General features: G+C 43.3%; 1 protein-coding gene across 1 annotated transcript in view; it reads right to left on the reverse strand.

The window, feature by feature from the left end:
• The window catches only part of LOC147020301 (laminin subunit alpha-1-like), a 309,126-nt gene that overhangs the window by 15,927 nt on the left and 276,187 nt on the right, over positions 1-17,012 (reverse strand). Inside the window, exons 53-61 of the mRNA XM_085895590.1 lie at positions 16,962-17,012; positions 16,296-16,469; positions 15,991-16,132; positions 14,531-14,643; positions 8,619-8,799; positions 8,217-8,366; positions 7,801-7,951; positions 3,698-3,828; positions 2,716-2,935 (exon numbers count right to left, since the gene is read on the reverse strand). The exon at positions 16,962-17,012 is cut by the window's right edge and continues 95 nt beyond it. Of these exons, the coding sequence (XP_085751716.1) occupies positions 2,716-2,935; positions 3,698-3,828; positions 7,801-7,951; positions 8,217-8,366; positions 8,619-8,799; positions 14,531-14,643; positions 15,991-16,132; positions 16,296-16,469; positions 16,962-17,012 (1,313 nt within the window). The remainder of the gene's footprint in view (positions 1-2,715; positions 2,936-3,697; positions 3,829-7,800; positions 7,952-8,216; positions 8,367-8,618; positions 8,800-14,530; positions 14,644-15,990; positions 16,133-16,295; positions 16,470-16,961) is intronic.

The following is a 17,012-nucleotide window of genomic DNA, read 5'->3' on the forward strand; positions in this document are numbered from 1 at the left end:
TAAAAATTGATATGACGTCATAGTGATATATCATATGTGCAGCAATTCATCTCTGCTAATGCCCTGTTCGATTCCCGCAAACAGAATTGAAAAAGCTTGCCTAGTTTCGGAGATAATTTTTTAGGCAATTTCCATTAGCGGAGATATTTTGACGTCATAACTTTTTTTTCTCGGAGGAATTTTCAAAATCGGAGATGGTTACTGTCTGCGCAGGATATTTTTTACATATATATGCCAAGTTTCAGGAAGTTTCGATGAAAACTGTAGGCTGTGAAACAAAAAAGTCCACAAGAACAACAACGTGAGTAAGACTTAGAGATCCTCCACGAGGATCTAAAAACATCAAATTAGGGTTCATCTCAACATCTAGAATGCAAGTAGGAGGTGGGGTTGGATGGAAGGGTTGGTTTGGTGGAGTTAGAGAGTTAGAGTTGTATTGTTGTGTGCATGAGAGGAGGGTGGGGTGGGGGAGGGGTAGGAGGGTGGGGTGGGGGAGGGGTAGCTGTGTGGTCCTGCTTTTCCCTCTGACTTTGCTGGTTCAGTGTGCATGACTGTTGAGTGTGTGGACCTGTGAAAAGTTAGTCTTTGCTGAATAGTTTATGTTACTTGGGGGAGGGGTAGCTGTGTGGTCCTGCTTTTCCCTCTGACTTTGCGAGTTCAGTTTGCATGATTGTTGAGTGCATGGACCTGTGAAAAGTTAGCCTTTGATGAATAGTTTATGTTACTGTACTTAGGCCTAAGTCACATTTGCCACGGCGGCCGTGGGGTCTCCAAAATCTGCGGTCACGAGCAATTATACGGCGGCCGCAGTATTTCCACGGTCACACAATGTAGCAGTCACATATGTTTTTATTTTTTGGGGAGCCGCACGGCGTATTTAGAAATTGTGGAGACCGAAAACGTGGGGGTGCCGTACGGTCTTTGATTTGATGTCGCACGGTGACCTTAGGGCGTCCCTGCGGTGGCCATAGAATTTTCAAGGTAGACGCAAGGTAGTCTCAAGGTGCCCGCAAGGCGACCGCAGGGGGGCCCTAAGGTGAACGTGCGGCCAGACAGACGGTAACGAGTGGGTATATATGTACTAGTTCTTTTTTTACTGAAATAAAAATATAACAGTTCGGAATATACCAATACTGTGGTGCCCCCAGAATCCGAATTGAATTCGTTCCAGGAGGCTGTTCGGATTGCAAAAAGTTCGATTCCCAAACTATTTTCCCAATAAGAAAGAATGGAGTGAATTTATCTTTTCCTGGACCCCAAGAAAACCCACTTTCAACTGAAATTCCTCATGTTTAAGGTAAAATAAGATGAGTAAATGACCTTCGGTGGTGGTGTATTGCATGTAAACTGGTACAATCACCATATCCAAAGGTCCACACAGGATTGAGCTCCGCCTGGGTTCCGATCGCTCGCGCATTCTGCGAGCGCTGCCCCCAGGGCAGCTCATCAAACATGATGTCCCCAGAACCATAATCACTTTCATCAAACGCATCGGGCTGAGGTAATCATGGATTTTCCAAATTACAACCGGTTTTTCTGTGAAATTAAATCCTTGCCTGACAGTCCATCACACCACGTGATCGGAGTGCTTTTTTGTTATTAATTAAAACACAAGATTAGTAAAAAAACAAAAAACAGCACAAATCAAGGTGAAAACACGAGGTAAAGTTGCGATCGACACACGAGAGATGCTTTCACGAGTACTCCCACCGACGAACTGAATGAACAAAGCGCGAAGATGCGGCTCGAACAGGTGGGGGAGACACGTGAACAAACATGAATGCTTCATTGTGTTCGGTTTTTTTTAAATGTATTCAGTTTTTGGGCAAAATTCATTTTTCATTGATAAGAGACTACGGCAGCCGCACGAATAACGCAAGCCCACCGTACGCCCTACGTACGGTCGACGTGGAGCACAACTACGGCATGTCGAATTGCTACGGCCAACGTAGAAATGAAAAAAAGTTATAACTCCGCGTTATAATTCCACGGCGACCCCCACGGCCTGTAAAAGATAGCCAAACAGCGTAGGGCCACCCTGAGGCCACCGCAGAAACTCTGCCGCCGCCGCACGTTTCTGTCAATTCAGAGGGCGGATGGCCGCCGTATCCTCGCCGTAGAGCAAATGTGACTTAGGCCTTAATAAGTGTATTCTTCACGTCTTCTTGTGCGTGTTTTGTGCCGTATGTCCTTGAGTTGGACAATATTAAAAAAAGATATATGTACATCTATTTATTTATTTAAGTGTATGTGTGCGTGTGTGTGTTTTTGACATTCCCGCTTCACTACACCGATAATTCAGCTTGATTGATAACCCTTGGAGGGATTAAAATGTTAATCTCTTGGTTTAATAAATTGTATGTGTTCAGCCATGCACCAATTTAACAATGTGGGATGCAACCCCTTGGGTGTCGTGTCTAATAAATTGGCCTCGTGCCCAGTTATCTGTGGAATTTTTAGATTCTAGGTGTATGCTTCACACCAATAATTGCTTGTGGTTCTAGGAGGAACCATTCACATGACAATATGTATGTATATATGTATGTATGTTTGTGGAGATGTATATGTAGCTATTTTGAGCACATAATAGGTAGATGGACAATTATTCCAGTAAATGTTTGACATTTAATTCTTTTTATAAAAAATGGTGGCCATTATAATGTTAGTAGTCAGACTTTCATGACCCCGATGCGTTTTATATATCCAGATATTTACCTGGGTAACCTCCCAGATATATGTGATTCTTGGTATTGGCAGAACGCAGTGGATGCTTGCTCAAATTCTCACTGACTTTTCCATCGACCCAGAGGAGCAGACGGTTTTTCACTTTTCTCCCTTTGAGCCTGTGCCAGCGTCCATCGCACAGACCACCTGACTCCACTGGAGTGTGGGTTACTGAAAAACTTCTTCCACCATTATCTACTTGGAATACAATCTGTGACAGCAAAGTACAAACAGGAAGTGCATCAACCTTTCAACTCGCTGCCTTGGTGTAGTAAAATTACAAGGAAACAAACACACTTTCATTTCAATTGAGATCAACAGTCGTTCAGGAATGTATCATCTTGGTACCCATCTTGGTACCCTTGTTAAAAGCCTTGATGTAGAATAAAAGTATGAGATACTAAAGACTTCACTACTCTCAATTGAGATATGGATACTATAGAATTAAGCCTTATTATAACCCAACTGGTATATTGTTATCACTTTCATTTTTGAGCTCACATCCCTTTAATGAGCTCTGAGCTTAATGATTATTTTGTGCTGTGTTCTAACTTTTTCGCAGGACTGTACTGCATTATTTGAGAATGCAGAAATGGAGAAGCGACACAGGTATGACAAGACCTCTTTCAATGTTGGATTTTCCTCAATTGTAATTGCTCATAGTTAAGACGTGCATTAACAAAGTTTTAGGGTTAATCTATTCACATAAATGAATCAGAGGTGAAAATGCACAGCTATAATATTGGAGGTCAAAATTTCAAAGGAAAATTCTTAGAAGTAAAATCACCAAGAAACTTTTTTAAAACTTAAAACCCTCACAAGTGGATGGGTTTTGGGACTTTAGGCCAAATATAAAGTCAAAAGTTTTCAATCATCAGCACGACATGTCTCGGCAATGCTTCACAACATGCGTGGTCACTCTTGTTGTCTTGGCCCCCCAAAAATATGAACAACAGGTGATGTACAGCCTCACCTGCCCATCCACGAGCTCCACACCCAGGAAATTTTCGAGCACACTGCCGATTCCCAGGATGACTCCGTCCGATCGTGTCGTCCGAAATTTAAGCTCAAAACCAAGGTCTCGACCCACCCTGTAACTGTGTCCTGCACCACGGGCAAGCAACAAAGGTATCAAGAAAAAAACGAAAACGTCTGTATACCTGAGAAGAAATGAAGTCATCACTTTAATCAATAATCATGCATCCTATCTGTCAGGTATATCCATCTACTTTTTCCATGAATTTTCTGGCCTCCAAAGCCAGTCACCGACTGGGCATTCTACGTCGTGCAAAGTCCTTCCTTGTCACACCTGAGCTCCTGACCATGTACAAAGCTTTCATCCACAGCCTAATGGAGTACTGCTCGCCCCTTGGGCTGGTGCTCCTGCCTCTCACCTTTCTCTGCTTCACGCTGTGGAAACCAAGGCATTTAGGATCATTGGTATCTCCTGTGATGAGGATGAGTCTTTGGGTCTCTAACTCTCTCACAGCAAGCATGCAGGTTGGTGGTCTATCTGTCTTCCACCGTGCCTTCTCCGGCCTAGTCCCCCCCCCCCGTTCTGACTGCAATCTGTCCCCCCCCCATATTTTCGCATGGCGCTCAAGGTCCACCAGCAACCCCCTTCTGGTAAACTGCCAAAATCAAGAATCACTGCTCACCTTCACTTTTTCATTCCCCTTTTTTCCACCTTTGGAACAAACTGTCATACTCTCTTCTTCCCTCCAGGTCTTCAAAACAGCTGTTCACCACCATCCCTTATCCTCCCTGATCCAAAACCATTATCTTTTCTACCCCCGTTAATCTGCCCCAAACCCACATCCTGCAAATCCACCACTTTCCTTCCTGAAATTCCCTGTAGTGTAACGACCTGAGCAGTCCCTGTAGTGTCCATCTTGTTTACCTTTTGGACCCTGCCCCATCCCTCTCCCTTCCACAGATCTCCTCATGTTTTTGTTCCCCACTGTTTTATGCTTCCCTCTCCTGCTCCCCTTGGTATACATTGTGTGTTAGTTCTTATATGAGCCTCGACAATGTACGTATATTAAAAAAAAACAAAAAAACTTCACACGTGTTCTTGAGGCAGGATGGGCTAACATATTACTCTTGGCGAAACAAAAATGCTCAGCCTGCCCAATCAAACTAATCAGTTTGTAAAGTGTCACCAGTCCAGTGTATTACTTAAAGTATTATCTGTAAACTAGAATTAAACATTCCAAATGAGAATGAAAGGAAATAGACATTCAGTGATGTAAAACATTAAGCTCCAATTGGTTCTTCTGACCACGTCCTTATTAAAGTGGACATCTCTCTGGCTGTTATCAGAGAACCACCTCACCGCCGTCGAGTCTGGCATTTCACTCAAGCCGACTGGCAGGGTCTCCGAGCAGCCATCAAACTTACAGACTGGTCTCCTATCACTACTTTCTCAAACATCAACTCATCCTGGGAATTCTTTCAAAGAAACTTGCTCTCCCTCATGCACAGATTTATCCCCTCTCGTGTTCAGTTGTCTTACCCTTCCTCCCGCCCTTGGTTTACTGAAGCTTGTGGCGAGGCAGTTGTCCTGAAACAACTTGCCTTTGCCTCATGGAAAGCAAACCCAACTGAGGGCAATCTCAGTTCTTTCCACAAAGCTCGGAACAAGTGTGTAGCTACCCTCAGGAGAGCCAGAAAACAACATCTTTCTCATCTCAAGTCTGAACTCTCAAACCTCTCTCCCTCCTCAAAATCCTGGTGGCGTTTAATCAAATCTGTTTCTGGTGTATGTTCCCCCTCCATCCCCTCCCTTACCTCAAATGGCCGCACTGCTGATTCCACACGTGATAAAGCTGAATGTCTAAACTCGGTGTTTGCAGCTAAATCTTGTGTCCCAAACCCATCACTATCTCTACCCACTTTACCCAGTCGCACCCAACTGTCCCTGGACTCTGTATCCTTTTCTCCTGACAAGGTGGAGAGCTTGCTTTCAAACCTCGAGTCAGATTCTGCAACCGGTCCAGACGGCATCAGCCCACGTGTCCTCAAAGCCTGCTCTTCTGCTCTTGCTCACCCTCTCTCTGTTCTATTCACCCTCTCATTTTCCCAAGGTCATCTGCCATCTGCTTGGAAATCTGCTAACATCACTGCCCTGCATAAAAAAGGTGCAAAAACAGATCCCTGTAACTATAGACCAATCAGCCTTCTCCCAATCATCAGCAAGGTTATGGAATCCATCATCGCTTCAGACATGAAATCCTTCCTCTTCTCCAATGGCTTGATTTCCAATCATCAATTTGGTTTCAGACTAGGTCACTCTACCCTAGATATGCTGCTACTGCTCTCCCATCAATGGATGGAGGTCCTCAATGCCAGACAGGAAATCCGAGCCGTATCCCTGGACATATCACGTGCTTTTGACACAGTCTGGCACCCTGCCCTACTCACCAAACTCTCTTCCCATGGTATTCAAGGCCATCTCCACTCATGGCTCGCAGACTTCCTCTCCTGTCGCAGTCAACGTGTGGCCCTAAATGGAGTTCTTTCATCCCCTCTTCCTGTGCAGGCTGGAGTTCCTCAAGGTAGCGTTCTGGGCCCTGTTCTTTTTCTGGTTTTCATCAATGATCTCTCGGACTCTCTGGAAAATCCTCTATTTCTCTTTGCCGATGACTCAACCCTCTGCCGTACCATCTGTCATCCCTCAGACCGGCAAGCAGCAGCTTCTTCGCTCACTGCAGATCTGGATAAAATCACAAACTGGTCCAACACGTGGAACATGTCTTTCAATCCAGACAAATCTCACACTCTCACTATGTCTCTTCGAAAGGACCGTTTACAAAACCCCCCATCCACTTTCTCAACAATCCTCTGGAAGAAGTCTTTTCTTTCAAGCTTCTGGGTCTCACTATCTGCCATGACCTTTCCTGGGAAAGTCACATTTCCAACCTTGCCTCAAAAGCCAGTCGCCGACTGGGAATCCTCCGTCGTGCAAAGTCCTTCCTCGGCCCTCTTGAGCTCCTGACCACTTACAAAGCTTTTGTCCGTAGCCTGATGGAGTACTGCTCTCCCCTCTGGGCTGGTGCTCCTGCCTCCCACCTTTCTCGACTTCACGCTGTCGAAACCAGGGCTTTTAAGATCATTGGCATCTCCCGCAATGAAGCTGAGTCTTTGGGCCTCTCACTCAATCACCGCAGGTTGGTCGGTGGTCTTTCTGTCTTCTACCGACTCCTCTCCAGCCTTGCCCCCCTGCTCTCTCTGCGATTTGTCCCAACCACATTTCCACAGGGCGCTCAAGGTCCGCCAACAACCCCTTCTGGTAAAACTACCAAAATCACGAATCACTGCTCATCTTCACTCTTTCATTCCTCTTTTCCGCCTTTGGAATAAACTTCCTCACTCTATTCTTTCCCATTCTTCCCTTCAGGCTTTCAAAACAGCTGTTCACCACCACCTCTTATCTTCCCCCATCCAAATCCTCGATCTTTTCTACCCCCGATAATCCACCCAAGCCCACTTCCTTCAATTCTCCTGCTTTCCTTCCTGAAAGTCCCTTTAATGTCCATCTTCCCCTCGCCATGTTCCCCGTCCCATCCCCATCCCTCTCCCTTCCACAGTTCACCTGTGTCTGTTCCCCAATGTTTTGTCCCTTCCACTCCCGCCCCTCTTGTCTCATGCCTCCTTGCTGTGAGTTGTGTGTTAGCTCTCATACGAGCCTCGACCAAGGTATAAAAAAAAAAAAAAAAAAAAAAAAAAAAAAAAAAGCTACCATTACAGCAATCAGAACAGCCTGAAATATGGCACAAGGAGTATATTTCTAAATTGAGATTCAATGTTGGGAAGTCGATTTTGTTTGTGCAAACAGATTTTCAAACTGTTTGTTCACAAACTGAGAAGAGAACAACAGGGGGTATGTTCAGTTACCAAGTTTCTTGAGGAGCACTCAAGCAAGCACTCCATTCAAAACTGATAAGGAACAGCTGGCTTTGCATGAGCTAGCTTTCTGCTTGGTAAATGAAAATACCCCTTGGTACGAATTTTTTAACATCTGAGGATAACGCAACAACACAAGAAGAAGCAGCAGTAACAGATGTAACATGATACCAAGCTCAGCAAATCCATCTCCATAGAAGTACAGGCCACGTGTAGACTTTTTGTAACAAGGGCCTGTGTTGTGTTTGGAAGCAAAGTCCATCTGCAATGGCTTTCCATTAAAGTGCAGATGTCCAACACAGCCTGCCAAGCTATGTGTGTTCTGTGGAGAGACCAAGGACAAAAGAGGTAGGGGTGGAGTGGGGTCAGGAGAGAGCAGTCTCAAGAGAGTAAAATTTTTTTGAGCCCAACATGCCAAGATGGTGAAAAAATCAGCTCAAAATGTTATCAGTGCATGAAACAGCATATTACTCCAAGTACTGAAACTTATCCAAAAGAAAATAAAAAAATTTGTGCATGATTATGGATGTGATGAATTGGAAGTACTGTACAGTATTATATCGTTGTTACAAATAGACTGCACGTACTTCAAGCTTATCGATGACTTTGGGAAGTCCTCCAACGTAAAGCTTTTCATCAACACGTTGGATGTATTCAATGGCCACTGCCGATACAGACTTTTCATCCTTATGATCAACCCTCAACATGATACGGTGATTGCTTCGTTTCACTATGACCTGGAGGTTTCCGGTATCAAAGAAAAATGCATTGTACAGAAAACAAAAATACAGAAAAAAGTTTGTATAAAACCAATGTGTGAAGTCATCAATGGTTAAAGTGTATTAATGTGAACAAATTGCTGATATTCAATGGGTATACTTGAGTTGAAACAGTGTTGAGCACTGGGATTACCACAAAGACACATGAAAACGTTCAGTCTCTTGAAATCCTCCTCCAGTGGAAAATGGGAAATGAAAATCGAGCCTCACCGTGTGCCATCGTCCATCACTGACAACATTCGGATGCTGTACATGAGGCATCTTCTTCTCAAAGTCAAAAGCAAGGAGAAGGTGGCCATCTTGGATTAGAAGAGCAAGTTCAAAATGGCCACCCAAATACATGAGAAGCCCAGCACGAGCGAAGGTTCGAAACTTCAAGCCAATTGTGAGACTGTGGACCAAGCAAGAGAAATTGCAGTAATATGTTGGCACCAGAAATAAATCATTTGCCGTGATAAACATCGAACAAGCTTTCTTACAAAGGTCCCTGATCACAATGGTCAACAATCGTGTATTTGATACATAAGTGTAATTCTCACAACCAAAGTTGGGTGAGCGAAGGGAAGGGATGGTGGTACACTGCAAACTACCTGCACTTGCTTATGGATCACAGTAAACATATTGTTACAGTTGTTGGAACCGGGTCAGTTTCCTGTACAAAACAAACATTGAAATAAGGACTTAGGTTTTAAATATTTAAATAAGATATGAGGTTTTCAAGTTTTGAGCATTTAAATATGCCCGACATGGTTTTTTTTTGAGCAAGTTAAGGTCACGTATGGACAGGTCAGTTGCATTGTAGTAATTGGCATCATGACTGATATAAGCCAAATTACTGAGAATATGGTATAAATGCTGTCCTGGAAAGGTATGAAATTGGATGTGGGATACTTAAGTATAAAACGGGACAATCCTGTAACATATGGGATGGCTGGTCACAATGGGTGGTGTGGCCTTTTTGTAAGTAACATTTTGTCATGCCCATTGAGTGGAGGTGAGCAGTTTCGCCTTTTCTTAAGTAAACTGTCTGGTATGCCAGAAAAAAATGGCGCTGCCTTTTCAAAAGTAACATAACATCTCGTGACTTCCTGAAAGTCGAGCAACTTTCTGAGTGATGATCGATGAAAATTTTGTTTTTTGTTTTACAAACCATACACAGACTAAACATGTACAGATCTATTATTATTATTCTAGGACACCCACTCCCCCCGACAGGAGTGGCAGGAAGGGTCTTGTTATTGTCCTCAAGCCTGGTGTTGGCTTCGTGGTTAGGGTGGCTGGCTTGGGATCCAAGGGTCCTGAGTGTGAACTCCTTTGGCTGCTGAATTAACACCAGGTGAGGTTGACTCAGCCTGTCATCCTCCTGAGGTCGGCAAAATGAGTACCAGTGCACTGGTAAAAGGGGCACAGCTGTGTTCCAACAAATGGTCGGAGTGGCGATTGTGCCAAATAGCCAAGGAAAGACTGCTTTGGCAGTTCCAATGCTCTGTTCATGAGTATGGTCCTTGAAAGTAATTATCCTCTCTCGGGTATTGCTTCACGAAAAAAAAATTGAACGAAAACTTTGTTTTCACGAAAAAAATAAGTGACCACTATATTCGTTATTGGTGTGTGTTGGGTAGTCGATGTAGCCTACCCTTATTATCAGGATTTCCGTCGATATGTTTGTGTGTCTGTCTGTCTGTATGTATGTCTGTTCGGTCCAGTGCTCCGTTAATACAATGGCGATTTCGATGAAAGCATTGGTAGGTTCATACCATAACCTAGTTGTGTGCAAATGAGAACCGTTGCTATGGACCCATCCGTTGCTGAGCAACGGACCTTTGAAATTTTCAAAAAAAACATTTTTTTTTCGAAAATCAAAAATCGGACCACGAGTGACTGTTGGCAGTACATCTCGATTATAATACCAAGCTTGCACACTAAAAACTCGGCTCGCCGTCACACGATCCCCATGAAATTGCTGTGGCACTTAGCGGACATGCCGACAATGTTTGGGAAGTCTTGGCGTTCCATAGTACAACTTGCATTTTGCACAATGCGTATTTTTGTCATTCCCCGTGTACGGTCTGTCTGCTACCAGCTATGTTATACTGCTATCCCGTGCATGTGCACGGGTATCGCTAGTTCAGCCATATTGTCAAAAATTTCCAGCCGGATCGTATGAAAACTGTCGGAGAAGATAGACTTTGAATGAACCCTGGTCGAAAACAATAAAAAAAACGAAGTTCGTTACATCTCAGAGACTATGAGTCAGATATACATGAAACTGGTATGGTAGATTCATGGTATGTCCTAGTTATGTGTGAGAAAGAACCGTTGCTATGGACGCTTTTGTTGGCTCGTAATGGCTGAAAAATGACTAAATTCGACTTGATCGACTACCCATGTCCGCCTACCAGCTTGTCTGTCTGTCTGTCTGTCTGTCTGTCTGTCTGTCTGTCTGTCTGTCTGTCTGTCTGTCTGTCTGTCTGTCTGTCTGTCTGTCTGTCTGTCTGTCTGTCTGTCTGTCTGTCTGTCTGTCTGTCCCGAGCATAATGTCCCGAGTGGGTTTTGATCCGATCCTGATAAAATTTTGGTGGGAGGTTTATATCATGATCTAGTTGTGTTTTCCTGAGAATGGGTGTGGTGCGCCCATTATGGGCGGAGCGACGCCCAAAAAACATGTGTTTTTAGGGTGTAGCCGATTTCAATTTGCATCTTCTCCGAGGGGTTTGTCAAATCTGGCAGGGGTTTCGGTATTTGGTTAGCCCAATGGCACCTGCATAGCCCCACAGAGCTCGATTTTTCATTTTCGTCCCAAGGTAAAGGTCACAAGGTCACGAACTTAGAAAATTGCGAATTGTGTTTTTAGGGGGTAGCCGATTTCATTTTGCATCTTCTCCGAGGGGGTTCGTCGAATCTGGCAGGGGGTTTCGGTATTTGGTTAGCCCAATGGCACCTGCATATCCCCACGGAGCTCGATTTTTCATTTTCATCCCAAGGTCAAGGTCACAAGGTCACGAACTTAGAAAATTTCGAATTTTGACATTAAAATCATACGACCGCCCAAACATTGAGAGCGAGGATGACAATATTTTTTATGCATAACCGTGAGGTCATTCCCCACGTAAAGTCTTGAAACCATTTTGCTCTATCTCGAACACCTTGCCCGTGGCGCCCCCTTCAAGTTTGTTTTTACGCTGATTTCATCAAAGTATGGATAATCCGAGGAGTGCGAAATGCCATATAGCCGATATGACGTTATATTGTTCCTGGAATGTTCCAGAGGAAGTTTTGCACCAAAGGTCATAATCCTTGACCTTTGACCTTTAACGTTCACAAAGGTCAAATTTTCAAAGTTGTGGGAATCGAACCGGGTTTTCGACCTTCTTCGACGAACCAACTCCAATAAGCTATAGCACGTATCCTGTTTCCTTATTATAATGTCCACAACATTGTTTTGTGACCTTTAAAGGTTATGCAAAGGTCAAATTTTGAAAGTTGTTGAATGAAACCGGGTTTTCGACATTTTGCAGCTAATAACCTGTCACTCGTACCACATCATGTTGATAATTTTTATAACTTGGTCAAACATTATCACATTGTCTCATCCTTGTCTTCTGAAACAATCTACATCATCAAATACCGCTTGTGAACCATCGTCGTCTTCAGACTTGTATAGATTACAGCTGATCGAGGCTCAGGGGTCAAGAACATCGGGATTCCTTCCTTTCAGTTTAGTGTTAAACAGCAGTAGTTACTTTAAAAAAAATTAATCATATGTGTTGTGGTTTATAATATTTTTTTTACTTCCAGTTGGGGTGCCCTACGAAACTCCATGATAAGGTATTTATACACATTAACACATGTTTGTCCAATTAGGAAAACCCCCTTGGGGAGTGGGGGTTGTAAGTCGCTACAACCTCCATCTTAGTCCTTCCATCAAGTTTGGTTGAGATTGCAGAAGTAACGACTGAATGTATCACAGTCAAAAAGACAGACAGTAGATGGTGGTGGATTATTCTCTTCGTCTTCTTTTTCTTCTTCTCTTCCTCCTTTAACGGCCATAATTATTCCAATATTTTTGTCGGGTTGGCCGTGGTAAGCTTGGCCAAAATCTTTCACAAACCAATTGCCCAGGCCTCACGTTCGACTCGGATGCGATCATGAATTTGGATTTCGTTCATAGCTTCAAATCTCAGGTTAGATTAGAGCATAGCTCCATTGTTTGCTTCCAAATCTTGTCTTCAATTCCTCACTCTCAGTACCGATCCTTCCCTGTCGTACCCAAATGCTCCTGGACTCTGTGTCTTTTGCACCTGAGAAGGTAGAGAAGGTTCTTTCAACTCTCGATTCTGACTCTGCAACTGGACCAGACAGCATCAGCTAACATGTCCTAAGATCCTGCTCTGCTGCTCTTTCCCATCCTCTCTCTTCCGTTTTCACCCTGACACTTGTGCTCGGTCATCTTCCATCTGCTTGGAAATCCACCAATATCACTGGATTACATCAAAAAGGGCAAAACTGATCCCCTTTACTACAGATCTATCAGCTTACTTCCAATCATCAGCAAGGTCATGGAATCCATCATCACAGTTGATGTGAAATCCTTCATTTTCTCCACCAACCTCATCTCGATCACCAATTATGGTTTCAGACCAGGTCACTCCACCTTAGACATGCTGCTTCAACTCACACAACAATAGATGGAAGACCTTTGACCTTTCAACCTTTCGACCATTTGAGTTTAAAACTTTTCAGACCTTGGACCTTTACATATTTACAACTAGACGATTTAGACCTTTAATTTGCAATCAACGACCTTTCATTTTGTACTTCCTTCCATTTATTTGCCACCCAAATTACACCACACAAAACAAGTCTTGGCAAGGGTCTGCAATCTCTGATTTCTCTTTCTTGTTTTTACTATATTTTACTTGTGAAAGTTTAGAATGTATTATGTTTAGATATATTGCGTCTATTGTAAATGTTTAATATCTTTGCATGTTTTTTTTTTTAAGTAAATTTACTCTTCATCTTTATTCAGTCCTTTTCAATCATTAAGCAATTAACGTACTTTATTTGAAGACCATCGTGTTGAATCTATCGTGATTTCACTGCCGACATTGGGGACTCGCCGCTCCAAGTCGTAAAGCCTCAACACCTTAGTCGTGGGATCATCGTTGTCAAGTTCGGTGCTTATCACTGGTTCAGAGCTGCGAGGGAGGGTGAGAGTTACCTGAGGCAGAGTGGCCAAGAGTAGTGGCTGCAAAGTTGTGCTGCCAGCGGGTGTCCATCACGTGTGATCTAATCGCGGTTTAAATGTCATTGAGTTAAACGTGACAGTTTGCTAATGATAAGTTTGTCTGCCATTTCATCTGGGCTCCCCCCCTCCCACCAACGTCTCAGCAGTTTCTTCCAGCAATGCAGCGAAGTTTGATCTTACAGAAATTTCACCCACGCCACGCTTGCCGTGAACGGATATTTTTTCCACTTTTTTTACTGATTGTGAAGTGCATAAAGCAATGCACATGAAAACACCATTTTGAGAATTTCCCAGAGAATCCTATGAAGGAAAAGAAACTTCAAACTAGTACAAGCAGATTCTTGACTGCAATAGTATCCCAGGCAAAAATAGCATTCCTCTCCTGGAGTAATTCTCTCCAGACTACTGAAGAAGGACCTTCTACCAACTATAGCATATGAGAGTACTACTCTCATATACTGTAGTTATAATTGTAGCATTTTTGCTTGGGTTACATATGCACAAGTCAAAAGCTATGCCAGAAGTACATGTGATGAAAAAAATGGCTGATTTTAATTTATTCAAACATTAACAATTGGCGATCTGGCTATTTAAGATAGCCTCAATTGTGATATTGCAATTATCCTGAAAATATAACTCAGGTTCCATAAGCTTAGAATCCAAATCCTTCACTGCCTTCAGATGGCTTTTTAACTTGATCACTCGGTATACAGGCCAACTGCCCTCACAACAAGGGCATTACTTACCCAAAGTGATTTTGTGACATGTTTGTAGGACCAGACAAGCACATTGTTAAATTGTTGAAGCCCCTCATGAATGGAGGTTTCCGTCAGACTTTGTGCGGCATTAAACCACTCATTCAGCTAATTCTCACCTTTTCTTTATGAGGTGATGATTGACAGTAAAGACAGCACAGCTGTTTGGGAAAAGGCCAAAACTGAGTGCATTGTTCACTGGTGTGGGAACCACATCAGAGGCACAAGGAATCTGCAAGAACAGCCAAATGTGACACCACATGTCAAAATAAAAGTGTTAATAATTTATAAAACATGACGAATGGCATGAGAAGCAAATCATTTTATAATCTTGGATATTCCTCGAGCAATTTAGACCTTTGACACAGCCTGGCATCCAGCCTCAATTTATAGGTTGTCTTCCTTTGGTATTCAGGGCCCCCTGCTCAAGTGATTGTGCAATTTCCTCGATGAATGAAAACAGCAGGTGGCCTTTGATGGTATATTTTCTCATTATTTTTCCCTTCAGATGAGGCCCTATGTCTGATTTTAATCTATATCAATGATCAATATAATTACAGTATTTTGAAAACAAACGTTACCATTTTTCTGATTACTCAACCTTGTGCAGAAGGATACATCGCGCTTGTGAAAGGCTGGCCACTGCTGAATCCTTTTAATCAGACATGGACAAGCTACGCAGCAAATCAGCTACTTGGAGCATGATGTTCAATGCTGGTAAGTCACATGTTCTTAAACTGCTTCTCCATAAGGATGGGCAATCGACTCATCCAATCCACTTTGATGGACAGCGACTGGAAAGGGTACAGCATCTGGAACTTTTGGTGATATGGAAGGACCACATCACCAAAATGGAATAAAAGGCTCGTTACCACGTTGGTATTTTCTGTCGAGCGAAGGCATTTCGGAGCCACACTGAGCACATCAGTGTACAAGCATCTCATTCTCCCATGAGCTTTCGTACGGATCTTCATGGAGTGTGGGTTCCCACTATGAGTTGATGCTCTTGCCTCCCACCTTGCTCCTCATGAGGCGGTCAAAAAACAAGGCCTTCCACATCATTCGTATCTCAAGGAAGGAGGCGAATTCCCAAGGACTGTCACTTTCCCAACAGCGATAAATTAGTGGACCCTACATTTTATAAAAGCTTACATCTGGTCTTGCTCCTCCGACCCTCTCCTGCCTCTGCCTTGAGTTTTCCTCGAGTAATCCTCATCTGCTCACAAACCCAAAATCCGGGTTGTTTGTCCATTTGCATTCATTCAACCACTTATTCTCGCAATTGTGGAATCATCTCCCATGCCCATTGTCTCTTCCTCCTCATTTCAGTTTTTCAAATATGCTGCTCATCACTACCTCATGTGCTAATCGATGCAAATAAACGATGTTCCTTTCTGTGCCATCGTTACTCATTTTTGTGTTTATCCTCCTTTCTACCTCGAGAATGAACATACACTATGCAAATTTAATAATCTGTAAATCTGCAGCCTTTTGTCATTTAGTTCCTCCAAGAGTCTCGACCGTTTAAAAAAGAGACAGTGCCGTACAAATTATAGGGTATTCTCATGTAACGGCATACCTGCATAGCCTTTGCTGGTGCTGCCTTTTCAATGACTTCGCCGTGAGTTGCCATTGTGAAGTTTGTCGAGATATCGGCCACTTTAGGGCAGAACCCAATGTTTGCCTTGGAGGAGACGGTGAAGCCCATAATGTTGATAAGCCTGAAATGGAAACCGCAGTGTTAATTTACCTAAAGTTCTGTACATCAAACATCAACATTGTACAGTTGTCTGTAAATGTATTTTTTGAGGTTCACAACCAGTGTATCCTCAACCCAAAATGCAAAATATATCTGCACGTCTGGAATATAAACCGTAAACTTACACGTTATTGATGATCAGGCCTGTGATACACAATGAATCCTTCCGATTCAGTGTGACAGGCACATCGGACGCAGAGAAGCTCCCACCAACAAGGATGTGTGAAACATCTGGGCTTTGGTTGGTGGACAGGTCTCCTTTCACCGGCACAGCCTCATCCACTGAAAGTTCCACTTTCCTACACCACAAACCAGGACGATGGCTCAGGTCATGCTTTTGTCACTAACAACTACAGACACTCTTGTCAGCACAGACACAAGCTCTTGTTGAAACAAAGTATCTCCAATGGGTGTACTGTCTACTTACAAAGGAAACCATGTGACTATTTGGTGCATATGAGTGCGAGCAGAAGGGACAGCCTGTTTAAGGTCCCTTTAGAAGGGTGGTGTGCATGAAGTGTGTATTACTTCAACTCTGTCATCTCATTTTCAATCCTCTGTTGTGGACATTGCAATGCATTGATCACTATACCAGGAGGTTATCACAAACAATGACAAGGTTAACACTGAAACCCATCAGCAGTTCATTAACCCTGTAAAAACCCTGAGAGTTATTCATCAAAACTATCCCATGATTTTAGTGAGGTTGTGGCACAAACTTGATGAGGATGAATGGCCTGCATTCAAATGTTTCCTTGTAAGGCATGAATTATGTTTAAAAGAAGCCTCACTGGTTGTTTCTGCTGAGCAGGATGACGTGCGAGCCAGCATTGTTAAATGGT

The sequence above is a fragment of the Eptatretus burgeri genome, chromosome 9 (genome assembly GCF_056783735.1).
Source record: "Eptatretus burgeri isolate ZD-2024b chromosome 9, Ebu_testis_v1, whole genome shotgun sequence".
In the NCBI taxonomy this organism is placed as follows: domain Eukaryota; kingdom Metazoa; phylum Chordata; class Myxini; order Myxiniformes; family Myxinidae; genus Eptatretus; species Eptatretus burgeri.